This window comes from Oryza glaberrima, chromosome 4 (genome assembly GCF_000147395.1).
Source record: "Oryza glaberrima chromosome 4, OglaRS2, whole genome shotgun sequence".
Lineage (NCBI taxonomy): Eukaryota > Viridiplantae > Streptophyta > Magnoliopsida > Poales > Poaceae > Oryza > Oryza glaberrima.
Window position 1 is genome coordinate 18,369,787 of NC_068329.1, and position 17,556 is coordinate 18,387,342.

The following is a 17,556-nucleotide window of genomic DNA, read 5'->3' on the forward strand; positions in this document are numbered from 1 at the left end:
TAAATTTTACCGTAAACTACAATTACATGTTAATTCTTGTTTCTCACTCGCCCTATCCATAATTTGAGATTGACGAAGTCACCAAAGACATTTCACTATTGATAGGTATATCGTTTACCACTGAAAAAATAATTAGTTGTAAATGCGAGCATCTGTACCAAGAAATTAAACCCAGGCGAACAGATTCCACCACAATAAATCCAACCAATTGAGGTATGCTCACTTGGTTGCATGTTAATCTAGTTGGATTACATAGCAGCATCCCAAATATCTTTTATGTTGGTACTTGGCTCGAAGGGAATGTCTTATACTTTAGTAGCAAAATAATTGTATTAACTATTGATAATTTCGAATAGCAGTGTGTATTGAAAGTTATTTATAAACTGGAAATATGTATGTTTCACGTGGAAATTGAAGCCAACTTATATATATGTTTCTCCCTAAGCTTTTCTTGTTATCTAGTTGTTCGATGGGCATAGGCCTTCCGCGTGTCCAAAAGTGAAACTTAATTCATTTAGTTGTGCCCATATTTATTGATATGTTGCAAAATCATAATGATATCATTATTAGAATTGTCATAGACTAGAATTTTACTCCCTCCGTCCCAAAAAAGCCAACTCCTGGCTATGTATCTGGACATACGTCATGTCCAGATACATAGCCGCTTTTTTTTGGGACGGAGGGAGTACATTGAACCATAAAGCTATCCATTTTAAGAAACAATAGCCCTCAGACAAATCAAGGTTGATTTGTTTGAATATCACAATCTTCCCTAATGGTACATACCTCCTCTTCTCTCTTTTCTAATTTTATCGAACAGGAATTTTGAGTTTTGGTAGTAATATCGGGTCGATGGAAAGCTATAAACTTGGGCCAAATTTAATGGCAGATATACTGAGGAATGTAGCTTCCCAGTAACTATCTAATGATTACCTTATGGGCTATATTTTTTTTTACTTTAGATTTATAGCACTTTACCTAATTTAATCTGTTAAAGTTCAAACCAAACTAAAATCTAAGCATTGTTGGACTATGTTGCTATTTGTATCCATTGAATATTTAAACTGTATTTTACAAGCATCTCTCTTGCTAGAAGCCTGGAGGAAATGGGAATCATGGGTACACTTTAGCAACAAATATTTTGTTCTTTTGTTATATACATCCAAAACCATAAACGACATTGTACTTTGAACATTTGTATACGAAATGGAAATACGGAATATTTTTCATAGAAGTAACGCAAAGTCGAAGTGTGTAAGGCTGTGTTTAGTTCATACCAAAATTGGAAATTTGGTTGAAATTGGAACGATGTAACGTAAAAGTTGGAAGTTTGTGTGTGTAGAAAAGTTTTGATATGATGGAAAAGTTGAAAGTTTGAAGAATTATTTTGGAACTAAACACAGCCTAAGTACTAGCGGATCCAAAAATATATATCACCCAAGATGCAAGACCCAGACTACGTTGTGAACGGCATTGTACACTGACCATTATGTATAAAATGGAAATAAATAATGTGTGTCCCAAACGAACATAAAATTTTAGGGTGACAGTTCTAGCAGATCCTGAAAATAACAAAGGATATTTGTCACATAAATAATGTAAAATTAAACTGTGTCAGTACTGGCTGCACTACGCAACCGTTGGAACAACACCACTGGACCCAGGATTGTAGATGGCATTATACATTGAACGTTGTGTGTGAAATGAAATACATAATACGTGTTCCATAAGTAACGTAAAATTAAAAGTGTACCAGCACTAGCGGATCCTGCCAATAATTAAAATTTCTGTTTCTTCCTAAAGTAACGTAAAAAATTTAAGTAAATTAAAGTGTGCCAGCACTAGCGGATCATGCCAATAAAAAGACATGCAAAATGTTGCTCTCAAAATTGTAAATAGCATTGTACACTGAACTCGTGTATGTAATAGGAATACATAATATTTGTCAAGTAATAATGTAAAAGTATAGTGTGCCTGGTGGGTGTTCCCATTAACTATCCCCCCCTCTCCGAACCAAAGAAAAAAAACCAAACACAAAGGTAAAAAGAATGATATCAACATATGAGCAAATGTAAAGTCCCAGTGTATCTACACAACACAATATATATCTTGTGTGTCTTTGCAAGTGTCTGCAATTGTGAACACATTGTAAACTACAAATTTCACATTAAATAGAAATATATAATAATATTTATTTCAAAAGTAATGTAAAATTAAAGTGTGTCAGTACTAGCGAATCCTCGCAATAATGAAAACATATACCACACAAGATTTGGGACCATTAAATCGAGCACAAAAACCCATTTATAGAGCATCCTAGCTACCCTCTTCCCCTCATATCTATCCCATTTCCATTGTACTCCCCCATACACCCCTTGTGCCATGTCTCAAGAAGGTCCCAACAACCATCCTCAAGGCACCCAAGAAACCCATGACTGCCCCTTCACCATCGCCACCAACACACCGTTAGGCTCAACAAAGATGGGCTACTCCGACTCTAGAAAGTCTGACGAGAATAATACCTCGTCAAAGCCAGCAAGTCCAGTGGTGTCTAGTGATGTTGTAGAGATCAAGGAAACATGGGAAAATGTTGTCGTTGCGGATGAAGAGGGGGAAGGTGGCGAGGATGGCTTCGCTAGCGATGCTAGTGAATCTAAGTCCAAGAGCTCATCTGATGAAGTTGATTATGAGCTCTTGGATCTTTTGGCAGGTGCAAGGGAAGGATGCAGCGGAGGAAACAACAACGATGAAGTGAAAAACTTTGCCTATGCGGACCACAAGATGCATGTTTTGACAGAGAGGGAGAGAAGGAAGGAGATGAAAAACAAGTTTGAGATTTTGCATGCCCTCATCCCCAACCTCCCAGAAAAGGTAGGATTTACAATCCTATGGGTTTGCATACAAATAAATCATTTAAGTATGTTTGAGATACTTACAATTTTATTTTTTTCCTGGCTTGATTAGAAATTCTAGATATGTAAATAAAAGAGTATGTGCGATGTATTTGTATGTTTGTTTTCTTATGACTTGATTAAATTATCTGTTGTTCTCTGACTTCATTAAATAATCTAGATTTACATAGATAGATTATGTTGTGTTAATTGCTAGATTGTTTTTATTGTTTGATGTACAGAGATAGAATATCCTTTTTCTGTTTTGCAAGGGATAGAGAGGTTTGAGCTGGCCATAACTTTTAGGTGACAACAGTTGGAATTACTTTAGATATGTACCGTGGTCTATGACATGGTGTTTGAGTGATGGAATGGTTTTTCTCTTGTTATACAAACTATACTGCCGTGTCATGTTCAACTACATTTTATTAACTTTTGATTAGATCTATCCATAATCCAAATCAAAATCGACATATTGCTTGCACATTCACATATTTATGTTACTAAGATGTTTAAATTACTTGTATTGGATTTATGGATGTATGTACTAACTTGAATGTCATCATATTTATTAAGATAAGTAAAACCCATGACTAGTCCATAGAGTTACACGTGATGTTACTTAGGTCCATAAACATACAAAATGCATATTTAGCTCGGTTATCTTGGTTTAATCCATCACAACAGGCTCAAACCTCGCGCGGTTGACTGTATGACTGGCCACTTGGCGCTTCACGCTAGCAAGATTTTTGCGTTCTCTGCCGTTCGCTCCCTCCGAAGCACAATGCGGCAGAAAATTTGCATTGACCGATCAATTGATTGTTGTTGCTATTGTTGATGTTGTTGTTGCAGTTGTTGTTGTTGTTATTGTTGTTATTGTTGTTGTTGATATTGTTACTTTTATGCATGTAGACTGACAAGGCCACTATAGTGGAGGCGACCATAAACTATATCAAGAACCTCCAAGACAAAATCCATAAGATGGAGATGCTCAAGGTGGAGCGCGAGCATGCCATCGCTCTCGCCGCCGCCGCCACCGCCGCCACCGCCACCGCCACCGCCGCTGCCTCTGCGGACACCGCGCTGCAGGCACCACCGCCGCCGTCGGAGGAGGAGAATGAGGAGGAGCACGACTCCGTGGTGGCTGCAGCGACGAGGGAGATGGCCCTGGCTGACATGGTGCACGCCTGGGAGCAGCAGCAGGAGGCCGCCGCCACCGGCGGCAGCCATGGCGGCCACGCCGTGCCGCCGCCGCCGCCGCCCGCTGCTTCGCTCCAGACGTGGACGGGGCCCAACATGACGGCGAGCCTCACCGGCGATGACGGCTTCATCACCCTCTCCCTGCCGCATCAGGGCGGCCAGAAGAACCTCGTCGCCGGCGCGGTGAGCGTCCTGGAGCGCCACCACATCGACGTCGTTACGGCCACCGTCTCGGCATCCGAGCAGGGCGACAACCTGATCAGCCTGCACTGCCATGTACGTGAATGAATCGTGTGTTCATATATCATTTGGGGTTTCTCTCCTCTGTGATTTAGCCACGTTTTAGTTGATCGCGATCGAGATCAGTACAAGCTGTGATCTAATCAAAATCTTGGTGTTTTTTTGTTTTGTTTTTGATCAAACAGCTGAGTCCAGGGAGCTCTAGCTCTCAGAACCTGACGCCTCTGGACAAGTTCAAGCTGGCAATGTCAGAGCTGATGCTTTGGGTGATCTCCGTCTGAGAAGAATGCCTATAAATGCCATGAATAAAAAAGCAAACCTTTTCTGGGTTTAGCTGCTTCCGTCGTCTTCGTCGGAATGAACAAGTCTTCGATTTGCTTCAAATTTAGTCGTCGTTGTTGAATTGAACTGCTTTAAATTTATCGTTCTTCGCAAGTCTGGTTTGAGTTTTCAGACATAATAAGTTGTGTATGAGGTGGAACCTCCAGTTAATTGTCGTTTGCAGACAATGTTTGTTTCTAATAATTTGCAGTAATTGTGGGTTTGCTTATTTGGTTTGAGAGAAATGTGGCTTGTTTACATGTTGCTATTGTAGCTTTTGGATGCCTTCGAAATAATTCTCTATAGGTTGTGCAGGATAGCCTTCCTCTCAACACTCTGCAGAAGAAAGTTAACAAATCGATTTATGAGACTTTGGTCAAGAACAGAAGATAAAGCTAAGTTTGTTCGAAGGGTTAACAAATAAGTTAATAATTAAAGCTGCTCACAGATTAGCCTAGGAAGGAGTGTCTTCGAGTAGTTTTACTATCTGGCTTTCTGTTGCTCTAAGATTTATTAGTTTGATTTTGGCTGATGATTGTAAGCATAACAATTCAGGTTAATTGAATGCAAGTAGCATTTTGAAAAACCCACGGTTCCTCATTTCTTCAAGTTTATGTTAGATGCATGGTATGCCAAAAACCTGTAAAGTTTTACGTTTTAAATGCACAACACCTTTCCCCCTAAGGACAAGGCAATTAGCAAAGACATATTTACAGTGGTTTCTACTAATAGTATTCGATTTGATAAGGTAATTTGATTAGAGAAACCATTTAGTTGGTGCGCAAATCAATTCATGTCTATCTGGTAAGGTAATTTGATATTTTCCCCCCAGTGGTTTAAGAACATACTCCTCCGTACTAAAAAACCAATCTAAGAGGAGATGTGACTCCTCCTAGAACAACAAATCTGGACAAATGTGACTCCTTCTAGGACAACAAATCTGGACTACCCTCCTAGGACAACAAATCTGGATAAATGGTAGTCCAGATTCGTTATTATAGGAAGGGGTCAAGTTTTTTTAAGGACAGAGAGAGTAAGATCAGGGAACAGTTTGTTAAATCATATTCAGGATGCATTCCCAAATAAAAGTGAGAAACTGAACACTATTTTCTTTTTCGGTTATAGCAGTGAAACCGGAGGAAAATCCCCCGACCAAATCCCAGTTCTCGTGGCTGATTTTACTGCAAAAGCGTAGCTCATGAATAGCAGCTGCCAAATGCATAGGTTCCCTGTTATATTTGAACAAGCTGAATTTCGTGCATAATTGCGCAGAGCTAGACTAAAGTTTAATCATATAACTCTTACGTACTTCTACAGTAATGCCCATGTAGTAAAAACCACAAACATGTTGACCCAGGGTCCACATGTCAGTGGTCGTAGCTACATAGGTTGTACCGCAGATGATCCGTTTCCTATATGATGAACTGAAAATGCCTAGTATTTGTCCCATAAGAAAAGCAGAGTTGCAAGTACGCTACTGCTAGCTAATGCTGCCAATAATAAAGACACATCGTGCCAATTAAGATAGCCTATACGCGCTAATCTCGTGACTTCATCCCCACACCCTAATAGTTACCGTCAGTTTTATTCATGGACTAAAATTCACAACATGGAAAATCAATTTCCATTAAAAAGAGAGGTATATGGTAAACCAAAATCAAGTCTCAGATGTTTGATTACTGCATATGCATACTCTCCCCCATAATAAAACAATTAATCCCCTTTCACATACATATATATACATGATTATTATAATATTGAAGTAACTAGATTTTATAGATTTGAGATTAAAAACAAATGAAAAATATATGGACACAAAAACAGTGTTTTGTGGTTGTATAGGAAAATAGCTTCTTCATTTTTTTAATTAATAGCGCCATTTCAGTAATAAATTAATAATTCATCTTAACTATATTATACTCCCTCCATCCCCTAATATAAGGGATTTTGACATTTTGCTTGTGTTGTTTGATCATTCGTCTTATTCGGAAAAAAAATTTGAAATTAGTATTTATTTTTTTACTTACTTTATTATTCAAAGTACTTTAAGCACAACTTTTCATTTTTTATATTTGCATAAATTTTTTTTAAATAAGACGAGTGGTCAAACGTTATAAAAAAATAGTGAATATCTCTTATATTAGGGGACGGAGATAGTAATTCTTTCACTCCTATGTAAAGAGATGCAGGTTGCATAAACATCCACGTATTGATGATACATAAAAGCTGAAACTTTTTCACAATAAAATAAAACTTGTGAGCTGGATTAGATTACTACCAGCAAGAATGCAAGATAGGTAGCTTACTGCACCACACAAGCTTCTTTAATGCTAGGAGTTCTGAGGGAAGGGGAAATCCTATACTTTAACCACAAAAAATGTTTTTATATTTATGTCCATAAATGTAAAGGGTACTATATGTTGAACGTTGTGCATGAAACAAAAATACAAAGTATCTGTTCCAAAAGTAAATAACGTAAAGTTTCCAGTGCTGACTAATAAGGCCAAGAAAAAAGATGTATATTGTGCCAGGATGTGTAGGCCCACCAACTCTTGAGCACGTCTTAGTTTTTCCATGTACTTCTCTCGTGATCTGGTTGTTTATAGAAGACCCACTCAGTAAAATCTTAATCCTCGGGTATAAATCTATATGTACCCTCAACCTCAATTAATCCATATGTAGGGAAATAATGGTTGATTATTGCATAATATCCTTTGAAACTACTAATTTTTGTTCCAAAGTATATATCTTTACTTTAAAACTTCATTGAGGTTACAGATATAAGTATTGGTTAAAGCATAGACTAGAACCAACTAAGAAAGTTTTGATGACAACTATTAATGCAATAAATCCCCCTAAAGAACATCTTATAAGAATCCCCATAGCTTGCCCTCCTCCCCAATTCCCAATCTCTATTCCTATCTTGTTGCTCTCTTCCTCTAGTCCCAACACCTCCACCTCCCCACACACCCCATGTCTCAAGAAGGAGCCGACCTCTCTCAAGATGTCGATGAAAGCCCATATCACACCGCCGTTGTCACCACCAATAATCTGGTAAGGTCGATTAAAGCAGAGAAATCTAACTCTAGCTCTAGCTCCGGCAAGCCTGTCGGGACAGACATCGGTTTGAAGGTAGCAAGCCCTACTATGTTTGGGTTCAACACAAAGATAGAGGGAACGGGAAAGAACATGGCCGTCAAGAGAGAGGAAGGAGAAGGTGGTGGTCGTCCTGGCGTCAGCAGTGGTGTCAGCACACGGGATACCAACGGAAAAGGCAAGAACGCTATGAACATGGAGAATGCGTTGCATATTTGGACGGAGAGAGAGCGGAGGAAGAAGATGAAGAACATGTTCAGCACCCTACATGGCCTCCTCCCCAAGATCCCAGGCAAGGTCAGCATGACATTTCTATTTTGGGGCTATTAAATCATGATTGAAATGTGTGAAATATAGTATTTTTTCCTTTGTTTTATGTGATTTATCTTTCGTTTTGTTAGTATTAATGGCTAGATCATTGTTTTATTGCATGGGTAAAGATATATACCTATTCTTTTTTATGCAAGGAGCAGTTGTGTTCTCTATGGTTTGAGTGTGAATTAAAACCTATGTAAAACCAATACACTGCATTGGAAGAACATTATACGTGTAGCTTTGATGTTGGATGGAGTTTTTCTAGAGTAATTTGGTTTATGGAAATAATGTTGTGAATGCATCTTTGTAGGAGTAGTTCATATTGTTTTGTCAAATATACATTCATAATTAGAATTTGACCTTGTATTTTAGCATCATATTAACAAATACCAGCAATTAAAACGTTCAATGCTAGCTGTAATTTGAGCTCCAATAAGAACTTTTTAATGCCACATTATCTTTTCGCTTTTGTTGAATTTTAACCTATACGCTAGCTTGTTAGATGTGGTAAAAACATGTCATGAACTTTTGAATCAATATGATCTGGTTGTCTGGAGGATACACCTACAAGCTATTAAACAATTCTAATTTTGTACCCTTCCGTTTTAAATGTATGAAGCTGTTAGCTTTTGGTTTACGTTTGACAATTAGTTTTACTATATTAAAAGAAATAGTATGTAAGTGTCATTTATTTTGTTACGATTTCTTTAATTTTATCAGTAAAGTTAATTTAAGTGTAACTTATACTTTCACATATTTGCACTAAATTTTAGAATAAAACGGATGGTCAAAAGTCACCAACGTTATATATTTAAAAATGTAGGGAGTATGTCTCTTTACCTTTTCTATTTCTAAAAATAAAAGTAATTGTTCTAGAGGACATGATAGTTTAGTTATGTTTCTATCAAAACATAAGAATTACAAGAAATTCGGAAGAAAACAAGAAACAAATATAAATATGTAATGTTCACATCCTTTTGTTATAGGTTGCAAATGCAATTGAGAAGTTCTATATATCCTTGATTTACCAGGATTTGGTATTTTCCAATTGTTACAAGAAAAAACTGACATTGGATAGTTCTTATCTCTTTTTAGATTACACGGCAGACGCGCGCGCACACACACCCACAAATGGGTCACCTAACATATGCTCTAAGAGACGGAAACCTATAGCACATCCTTGATCTTACTAAATTTCTGTTGAATGCACACCTATATGTGCGTAATATTCGTGGACAACATGATTTAAATCCTAGTGGGTGGAGTTCTCTATGAATTAATCTAACCAACCAAATTTGATGTGTTTAAAAGCAAAATCTGCATTACAGCATGTACATACATATATGCATATCCCTACAAAAGCAAATTAAACTTGCGGATAGAACATGGATGCATATAACCTGATGATCATGTTGCAGACTGACAAGGCCTCCATTGTTGGGGAGGCCATTGGCTACATCAAGACGCTGGAGGACGTCGTCCAGAAGCTGGAGACCATCAAGACGGAGCGCGTGCGCGCGCACCAGTGGGCGGCGGCGGCGGCAGCCGCCGTGGCAGCCAACGGCGGCGGCGAGGGGTCCTCTCACTCTCACTCTCAGCCGCCGCGCCACGCCACCGCCGTCACAGTCGCCGTCGCCGAGCCTGCGCCGGTGGCGGCGGCGGTGAACGCGCAGGCGCCGCAGAAGAAGGCGGCGGCGGCGGCGGCGCCGACGCTGCAGACGTGGTCGGCGCCGAACATCACGCTGACGATGGCCGGCGTGGACGCGTTCATCAACATGTGCCTCCCGCGGCAGAGGGCGTCCTTCACCACGGTGGCGTTCGTCCTGGAGAAGCACCAGATCGACGTCGTCACCTCCACCATCTCCGCCGACCATGACAAGAGCTTGTTCAGCGTCCATGTCCGCGTAAGTGCCATTAGCTCACTGACGATAATCTCTTCAAAATATACTCCCCCCGTTTCACAATGTAAGTCATTCTAGCATTTCGCACATTCATATTGATGTTAATGAATTTAGACATATATATTTATCTAGATTCATTAACATCGAGATAAATGTGGAAAATATTAGAATGACTTACATTGTGAAACGGAGGAAGTAGTTAACTTCTGGCTACTTTTTAGACAAGCATTTGTCCAGATGCATAGTCAGAACAGAAGTTGTTATAGTTTAGGATGGATGCAGCATTTGTTCGGATACATAGATATAATAATATAAGTTATATGTAATGTGAGTAATTTGTTCATTTTGCTTGTGTGGTTAAGCAGCTCAACGAAGCATCCCTTCAGAGCACAGAGGGTCTGACGCCTGAAGCCAAATACAAGCTCGCAGTGTCAGAGTTGATGGTCAGGCTCGCCGAATGAGACGAATTTGATCGTCCTGAATTTGCTGTCCCCCTTGCTACTCTCATCGAGGATTCGTACTCTCAGCATTTGGAATAACTAAAACCAGTCTTTGCTTTCAGTTTAGTCGTTGAACTTGTTACTTTTTGGATAATTCGGTTAAAGTTTCCGAACATAAGTACACCACCAGGAGGTAAAAGTGTAAAATCCGTTGATGTTGTCGTCGTCGTTGTTGGAGTTATAGACATGTTACTTGAATAATATAGTGTTGTTTCTTGATACATTTTTTTTGAACGACTCGCACGAGACAGTGCGAAGTTCTATTGATAGAGCAGGAAAAAATTACAAAATTACAACCCTGGAGGGTCGTAACCAGGAAAAAGGAAAAATATACCACCACCCACACACCGACAGCTCCAACACACAAGACCGGGAGAAGGCTAACACCGGACCGGCCGCCGCTAAGCTTGACCGACCGCCGCTAGACCAACAAAGAAACACAGATGAGATCGCCCAAAAGAACACCCTTACAACCAATACAAAGCCAACTCCTAGAGTGTGCTTGCACCAATCGATCGAGAGGCTTCTGCTAGGGGATACCAAAACGACGTATTCAAGAAGAGAAGCGATGGTAAACCACCGCCGCCGTCCGTCGAGGCTCAAAGGAGCCAGGACTGGGCTTTCACCCGGCAACCACCCTTGAGGGATGAGACAGCACGACAACGCCCTCAAGAGGGGGAATTCCATCGTTGTCGGTCCGGCCATGGTCGGGCTAGGTTTTCACCCGCTGCTCACCACCTGCGAATCCACGGCTGACGCACCAATGCTCCCACCACCCCTCAACCTCTGCCGACATGTGGGACCCCTGCATCGGCGCCCCCTACCGGCTAGCCTTCGAGCGCCGAAGACTGCGCCACATCCACCAGCAGCTCCTCCTCGAACCGAGGTCGCCTCCTCCACTGCCGGCCGCGCCTCTCGCGCCAAGCCGGCCTCCTCCACCAGATGCGCCTCTCGCGCCAATCCGGCCTCCCTCCATCGGCCGCGCCTCTCGTGCCAAGCCGGCCTCCATCTCCTCCGCCCGCGCCTCTCGCGCCGAGCCGGCCTCCGCTGCCATCGGTTGCGCCTCTCTGCGCCAAGCCGGTCTCTAACCCCTCCTCCAAACGCTGCCACGCCGGCTAGATGCAGTCGTCTCCTACACCCTCGGCTAGCCGTCCAAGGCCGCCATGCATCCTCCCACCTCAGCCACGGTGATCACCACCATGCCTCCTTCCACCGCAGCCACATTCGCCACCGTGCCTCCACATTCACAGCCGCTGCAAGCCGGCCGCTGTCGCCACTGCTGTCACCAACCGCCAACACCAGCCGCCGCCACCGCCAATGCGGCTGCTGCCTCGTCACCCTCCGTCACCACCGCCTCTACAGTCCTCCGCTGCCGCCATCGCGGCCGTGGAGCGCCGTCGCCATCGCCGCCACCGGGGCTGTGGACCTCCGCCGCCTGCCGTCGCCCCGGGAGGACCGGAACCGGCCTCACCCTCGGGCCTTCGCCTTCGCCACATCTGTCCACAGCAGCGCGCATCCATCGCCTCCTTCCGGCCGCCGTCGCCGCGAGGCTCGCCGTCGCTTGGCCCCTGGATGCGAGGAGGCCGGATCCGCTGCCAGGGGAGGCGGATCCACCTCCGACGTGGCCGGATTCGCCGCGACGACCCCTCGGCGCCGCCTCCCGCGCCGCTGACCGCCGCTCGCCGTTGCTCGGCCCTAGACACGGAGGGGCCAGATCCGCTGCCGGGGGAGACGGATCTGCCTCCGACGTGGCCAGATCCGCCACGCCAATCCCCCGGCGCCGCCTCCCGCGCCGCGGACCGCCGCTCCCGAGCAGCCCCGGTGTCCCCGCCGCTGGCTTCCTCGAGGAGGGGAGAGGGCCCCGCCACCGCCGTCCTTGTGGCCGGTCGGCTTTGCCGACGCGCCGCTCGGGCGGTGGCGAGGCAAAGGGGAGGAGAAGGGAGGAGGCGGCGGAGGAGGATGAGGCGCCGTCCGTGCCGCCCCTGGGACGGGAGCGACGCGGATAGGAGCAATGGAAAATGATGTGTTTCTTGATACATATGATACATGCTCCTATCATACCATTGAGCTGGGGGTAAAATTTACTTGTCTATGGTTAGATGTTGAAATTAGTTTCTTTTGCAGAAGGTAACAAACATAGCCACAAGTAAGCTAGCCTTCAGCTTGACACTCCAAGGGATCCCATAGCTTCCCTTGCCCCACACTATCCCTCTTACAAACGGGAAGAAGCACAGCACCAGCCACCCACAACACATGAATTCGCCGATACCCGGGGCACAGGGCACACCTTCCGCTGTCCCGAAAGCTACCCTACATGCTCCGACAGTGACCGCAACGATGTTTAACATCGCAAGTGCCGTCACGGGGATGAACACCAGCGATGAGTCGAAGGTGAACCTCCCGGGGTCAGCACCATCGGTGTTGTCATCGTCATCAGACATGCTTTTGTCCTTGCTGGTGACCTCAAAAACAGTTTCGGAGAGGCCTAAGGACTTGAGGAGCACGGTAAGAAATGCTAGTGTCCAGGCAGAGACCGAGATGATCCGTTGCATCCTATGATTGTTCCACCATGCACGGGCGGAGAGCCCGCACACCATGTACTCCATGAAGTTGTATGTGTTATAGGATATGAATAGGGCTAACGGGATGCTGAAACCATCTTCTGATGCCTACAGGATACCAAGAGTTTAGTTCATCCATATCACTCTCTAGCCAACCAATTGAAAAGTACTTGAAAAATATAAGGAATGTATTAATGAGTGGCATGCAAATGATTACCTTTGGCAAGAAGGATTGGTTTGCGAGTATGCAATAAGGTCCCAACAATCCATAGCATAGCTCAAAAGGCGCTCTCAAAGGCCACCCTAGGACGATCAGGTAGGCAAGACATTGCCGGAATTTGAGGCGCTTGAACATGGTTGCAAGAATTGGGTTGTTCCGGCTGATGATTATCTTAGATTGGCCAGTTGCCCATCTCTTGAACTGAGTTAGGCAGGCTGGTCCTCCAATCGGCGCGGAGCCCATGAATGTGGGTGGTTCGGTTACCATCAATACGGATCTCCAACCCATCGCGTGTATCCGCTGTCCGGTCAATATGTCTTCTGTTAGTGATCCATAGACCCAACCAACCTGATTAGAATATGAGGGATGAATTGTATGAGACTTGCAGAAAAGTGTACTGCACTGTAGCATAACCTACAAAAATATGGCAATGGAAGTTGTCTTTACCTCCTGTCCCCAACATGTGCCAATATCATAGTTGCAAGCTGAAACTGCTTTTGCCACTTCAATGCGACTTGATATATCAACCATTGGCTTAGAGGACAGATCCCAAATGATGTTTCTTGCTGATTCGTTCAATTCCTCTGAGTTTCCAAACCTGGTATGAAGCTCCTTATAAGACGATGAACCTGAAGAATTATGCCAGGTCTCTCAATTTAAGGGTGTGAGATGGCATGATTGATGTACTCCTAACAATCACATCAGTGTATGCCCAATTTCACCTATGGTATCTTCTCTCTCGGCTCCATTGAAGTTCGGTGGCACGCCATAAACTGCTTTCCTACGGTGAAAGCAGCCGGTTCCAGCATAAAAGGCACCCTGAACTCCTTGAACCCCACTGATAAATCTCTAAACATGACACAAGATCAGTTTAACTTATTTGGAATATTAGTGGGGTTAATAAGCAGCATAGAACGGGATACGGATTAATGAAGAAACATTTTGTGCATAGTAAATTCAGATTTGATCAGACAACTCATTTTCCATATATAAGCAAATGTACAGCCAAGCACGACAGCTACTCCCTCCAGTTCTATAATTCTTGACGTTTATTTTAACAAGGTTGATTTCAAACAATCAGAACATTAACCATCGATAGATTAATACTCCAACATACAGATGAAGGCAGAAATACTAGCTACTAGCATTGATCATCAGTACACTAGCTATGTACCTTGAAAAAACACTCCATCTGGTTCCCAAATGGATCGTCCTTGAGGGCGTCGTAGAATCTCTGCGGCGCCTGGACGAACCCGCTGCTGGCCTCGTCGTCGAACCCCAGCAGCAGGCACATCGCATGGAGGACGGCCTGGGGATTGTTCACAAACATGTCGCAGTCCATGTTCAGCATGATCGGTGCGTTGGTCATCACAGCTGACACCCTCGTCTGCACAGAGAGAGAGAGAAAAAATGCTTTGTCACTGCAGATAAATCTCTGAACTAGATGTGTTTGTGTTCTTGATGATGAGTAATTAATTTAAGTAGGAGATCGATCGGCTATGTATGTAGCAAGAACTGACGAGGACGTTCATGGCGCCGGCCTTGTAGTGATGGTGGTGTGTAGGGCTCTTCTCCCTCGAGACGTATATGAGATGTGGGAACCCTTCTCCTGCCCTGCTCTTGCTGTTATCCCACAGAACCTGAATTCCCAGCAGAGAAGCAGACCGAGTTAGGCTCTTTTCTTTTTTCTGGCTACGTAGATTCTACTTCGGTTTTCATTAGCATATTTTTTAAAACGGCTAAATGGTGTGTTTCATGCGAAAACTTTCTATATCAGAATTGCTCTAAAATATCAGGTAAGTCCATTTTTTAAATTTAAAATAATTAAAACTCAATTAATAATGTAGTAATGAGTTTCTCGTTTTACATGCCCATATAGCATGTTTTTAAAACTGGAAAACTTTCTATATCGAAATTGCTTTAAAATATCAGGTAAATCTATTTTTTAAGTTTAAAATATTTAAAACTCAATTAACAATGTAGTAATAACTTTCTAGTTTCGCATGTTCATACTTAATCTTCATCTTCAATAATTTCGAACGGGGCTTAGTGAGCAGAGAAGTTCATGTATCACGATGAGGTAAAAAAATGCCGAAGAGCTAGCTATTGCCATCGACCTTGACGATGGTGGGGTGATTCCTCCTCTCGACGTTCAAGAACTCGGCGAAGAACTCGCCGCCGCCGTGCCGGAGGAGGGAGCGCTCGTCGGTGTTCTTGATGCGCCGCACTAACTTGTCATACTCATCCTATATATGAAATTGATCAAACAAGAAAATGGCCATAAACATAAGATCATCGGAACATGCCGCTGTGTTCCGGATTATTTAGATGACATGCAAGAAACTCGAGAATATTGACTTTTCCAAGTATAGTTGATTGACCTTCATGAATGTCCAGTCGTCCAAGAACTTGCGATCGGCCGGGCCGCCGGACTCCGGCGAGGAGGAGGAGGAGAAGTACCGGAACGGGGCCCTGACGGCGACGCCGTACCGGCGGCAGAAGGGCACCCACGCGGCGGCGAACCCGGCGGCCTCCCGCAGCGCGTGGCACGTCAGCGGCGAGCACCCGTCGTCGGAGACGTAGCAGGCCAGCCGCTCGCCGGCGCGCGGGTAGTCGAGGGCGAGCAGCGAGAGCACCGTGTTCACCGTCACCAGCGGCGGCTCCAGCGCCGGGTCCGCCGTCGTCACCAGCATGTCCACCGCCGGCAGCTCGCCGTACTCCGCCGCCGTCGTCGACGGCGTCCTGCCCTCCGCCATGAGGTTCTCCGGCCGCGTGACGAACCGGACGGGGCTCCACTTGGCGCTCACGTTGAGCGCGCACAGCGCCGCGAACCACGCCTCGCACACGAGCGCCACGCGCCACACGCCGCCGTCGCCCCCGGCGCCGCCGTGGTGGCGAAGCAGCCGGAGGGCGAGGAGGGCGAGGAGGAGGAGGAGGACGGCGAGGCCGGCCAGCCGCCACGCCCACGCCGCGCGCCGCCCGAGGGGCACCCTCTCCTGCAGCGGCGGCGGCGGCGGCTTCTTCCTCCCGGACCTCGTCCCCTCGCCGCCGCCGCCGCCTGATCTGGTGGTGGAACCGGTGGCCGCCGCCGCCGCCACCACCGCCATTGACGGATCGATCGAGCGACGAAGCGATCGAGCCATGCGTCGAGCGAGCAACGCACGCGGCAACCGCACACGCGCGCCCACGCCGCGGCGCGCGCGTAGGCGTAGCTAGCGAGCGAGTACGTTTCTTGGTTTCTCCCATTATTATCTACTATAGTATTAAAAACGAAAAAAATCATTGTCTTCTTCTCCTCACTCCACGCACGCATCGCGGGGGCACGACGAGAGTATCGTTTTCTTCAACACTTCTATTTTCCAACATGCATGTGTTTATTCTATCACCAGTAAAGCGTGTCGTCGGTCCTTAAATTTGTTTGTTGAGATTTCCAGCTACTGTTTTCGGTTTGCACCGACCGTTTCAGTCGGTAACGGTAATTGACGGTGGTAAAAATAGAAACGGTAATATCTTCCGGAAATGGGATGGAGGTTTTTCTAAATGTTTTGTCGGTAACCGTATTTGTATGGTAATTTCCATCAAAATTCTAAAAAAATTCCGAAAGTTCCCCGGTGGCTCAGGTAGCCCAATCCATCGGATGCCTATGAATGACGGAAGCCTAATAGGCTTGCAGCCCATAAAAAAGGGGAAGTGAACAGGGAAAATGTTGTTAACCCTATGACGTGGTATGTTGATTTCATGAATTTTGGTCTCCTCAATTTATCGATGTTAAAGTATTGTCGAATTTTGTTTATATTATTCGTCAAACTTATTATCGTATCAGGTGTCACGTGCAGAGCGATGATGCAACAATAAAGTTAAAAAGTCATCTTCGTGCATAGTTAAATGTGTGCTATGCCACTCCGCTGATTCCGATATAATTTTCGACTTCCAACCAATATCGGTATATTCCGTTCTGGATGGTTCCGTTTCCGATATACCGATATTACTGATATCGTTACCGTTTTCAGATCTACCGTTTTGATTATGTTTTCGAGAAAAAAATATGAAAAAGAAAATGGTATAGGGTTTTTCCAACCATCTTCATCCCTAATATATATTTTTGAACTCTAAAAATACATTTTCAGATCTACAAATTTATTAAAGCGTGTCATTTCGGTCCTAAGTTATCATGACCACTCTAGTATCCTAAGTGACGTTGCTTCGCATACGAGCGCCACGTGCCACACGGTGCCGGCGTGCCACGGTGCCGCAGAGATGACTTCTTCACAGATTGATCTGGTAGCCACCACCGTCATTGCCGGATCGATC

The 17,556-nt window shown here is 44.5% G+C and overlaps 3 protein-coding genes across 3 annotated transcripts; 2 read left to right on the forward strand and 1 right to left on the reverse strand.

The window, feature by feature from the left end:
* Positions 1-2,781: 2,781 nt before the first annotated feature.
* On the forward strand, positions 2,782-4,887 carry LOC127772335 (transcription factor bHLH95-like). The gene is made up of 3 exons (XM_052298365.1): positions 2,782-2,871; positions 3,804-4,367; positions 4,517-4,887. The coding sequence occupies exons 1-3, from the start codon at positions 2,782-2,784 to the stop codon at positions 4,610-4,612; spliced, it is 750 nt and encodes a 249-aa protein (XP_052154325.1). The 3' UTR covers positions 4,613-4,887.
* Positions 4,888-7,625: 2,738 nt separating this feature from the next.
* LOC127769466 (transcription factor bHLH95-like) lies at positions 7,626-10,425 on the forward strand. Its single transcript, XM_052295053.1, has 3 exons — positions 7,626-8,045; positions 9,482-9,967; positions 10,330-10,425. The coding sequence occupies exons 1-3, from the start codon at positions 7,626-7,628 to the stop codon at positions 10,423-10,425; spliced, it is 1,002 nt and encodes a 333-aa protein (XP_052151013.1).
* A 2,073-nt stretch (positions 10,426-12,498) lies between these two features.
* Positions 12,499-16,444, reverse strand: LOC127771494 (cellulose synthase-like protein H2). The gene is made up of 8 exons (XM_052297415.1): positions 15,627-16,444; positions 15,363-15,491; positions 14,766-14,885; positions 14,420-14,632; positions 13,968-14,094; positions 13,693-13,874; positions 13,243-13,593; positions 12,499-13,133 (listed from the first exon to the last, which is right to left on the reverse strand). Exons 1-8 carry the CDS (start codon positions 16,386-16,388, stop codon positions 12,573-12,575), a joined length of 2,445 nt encoding a protein of 814 aa, XP_052153375.1. The 5' UTR covers positions 16,389-16,444; the 3' UTR covers positions 12,499-12,572.
* Between the last annotated feature and the right edge of the window lie 1,112 nt (positions 16,445-17,556).

What these genes read in the sequence shown, in the direction of transcription:
- LOC127772335 (XM_052298365.1), top strand. Translation starts at nt 2,782, where the DNA reads ATGCATGTTTTGACAGAGAGGGAGAGAAGGAAGGAGATGAAAAACAAG. An exon ending in TCCCCAACCTCCCAGAAAAG is followed by an intron (nt 2,872 to 3,803) that starts GTAGGATTTACA and finishes TTATGCATGTAG; the next exon opens with ACTGACAAGGCCACTATAGT. An exon ending in TGATCAGCCTGCACTGCCAT is followed by an intron (nt 4,368 to 4,516) that starts GTACGTGAATGA and finishes TTGATCAAACAG; the next exon opens with CTGAGTCCAGGGAGCTCTAG.
- LOC127769466 (XM_052295053.1), top strand. Translation starts at nt 7,626, where the DNA reads ATGTCTCAAGAAGGAGCCGACCTCTCTCAAGATGTCGATGAAAGCCCA. An exon ending in TCCCCAAGATCCCAGGCAAG is followed by an intron (nt 8,046 to 9,481) that starts GTCAGCATGACA and finishes ATCATGTTGCAG; the next exon opens with ACTGACAAGGCCTCCATTGT. An exon ending in TGTTCAGCGTCCATGTCCGC is followed by an intron (nt 9,968 to 10,329) that starts GTAAGTGCCATT and finishes GTGGTTAAGCAG; the next exon opens with CTCAACGAAGCATCCCTTCA.
- LOC127771494 (XM_052297415.1), bottom strand. Translation starts at nt 16,388, where the DNA reads ATGGCTCGATCGCTTCGTCGCTCGATCGATCCGTCAATGGCGGTGGTG. An exon ending in ACGACTGGACATTCATGAAG is followed by an intron (nt 15,492 to 15,626) that starts GTCAATCAACTA and finishes TTTCATATATAG; the next exon opens with GATGAGTATGACAAGTTAGT. An exon ending in ATCACCCCACCATCGTCAAG is followed by an intron (nt 14,886 to 15,362) that starts GTCGATGGCAAT and finishes CTGGGAATTCAG; the next exon opens with GTTCTGTGGGATAACAGCAA.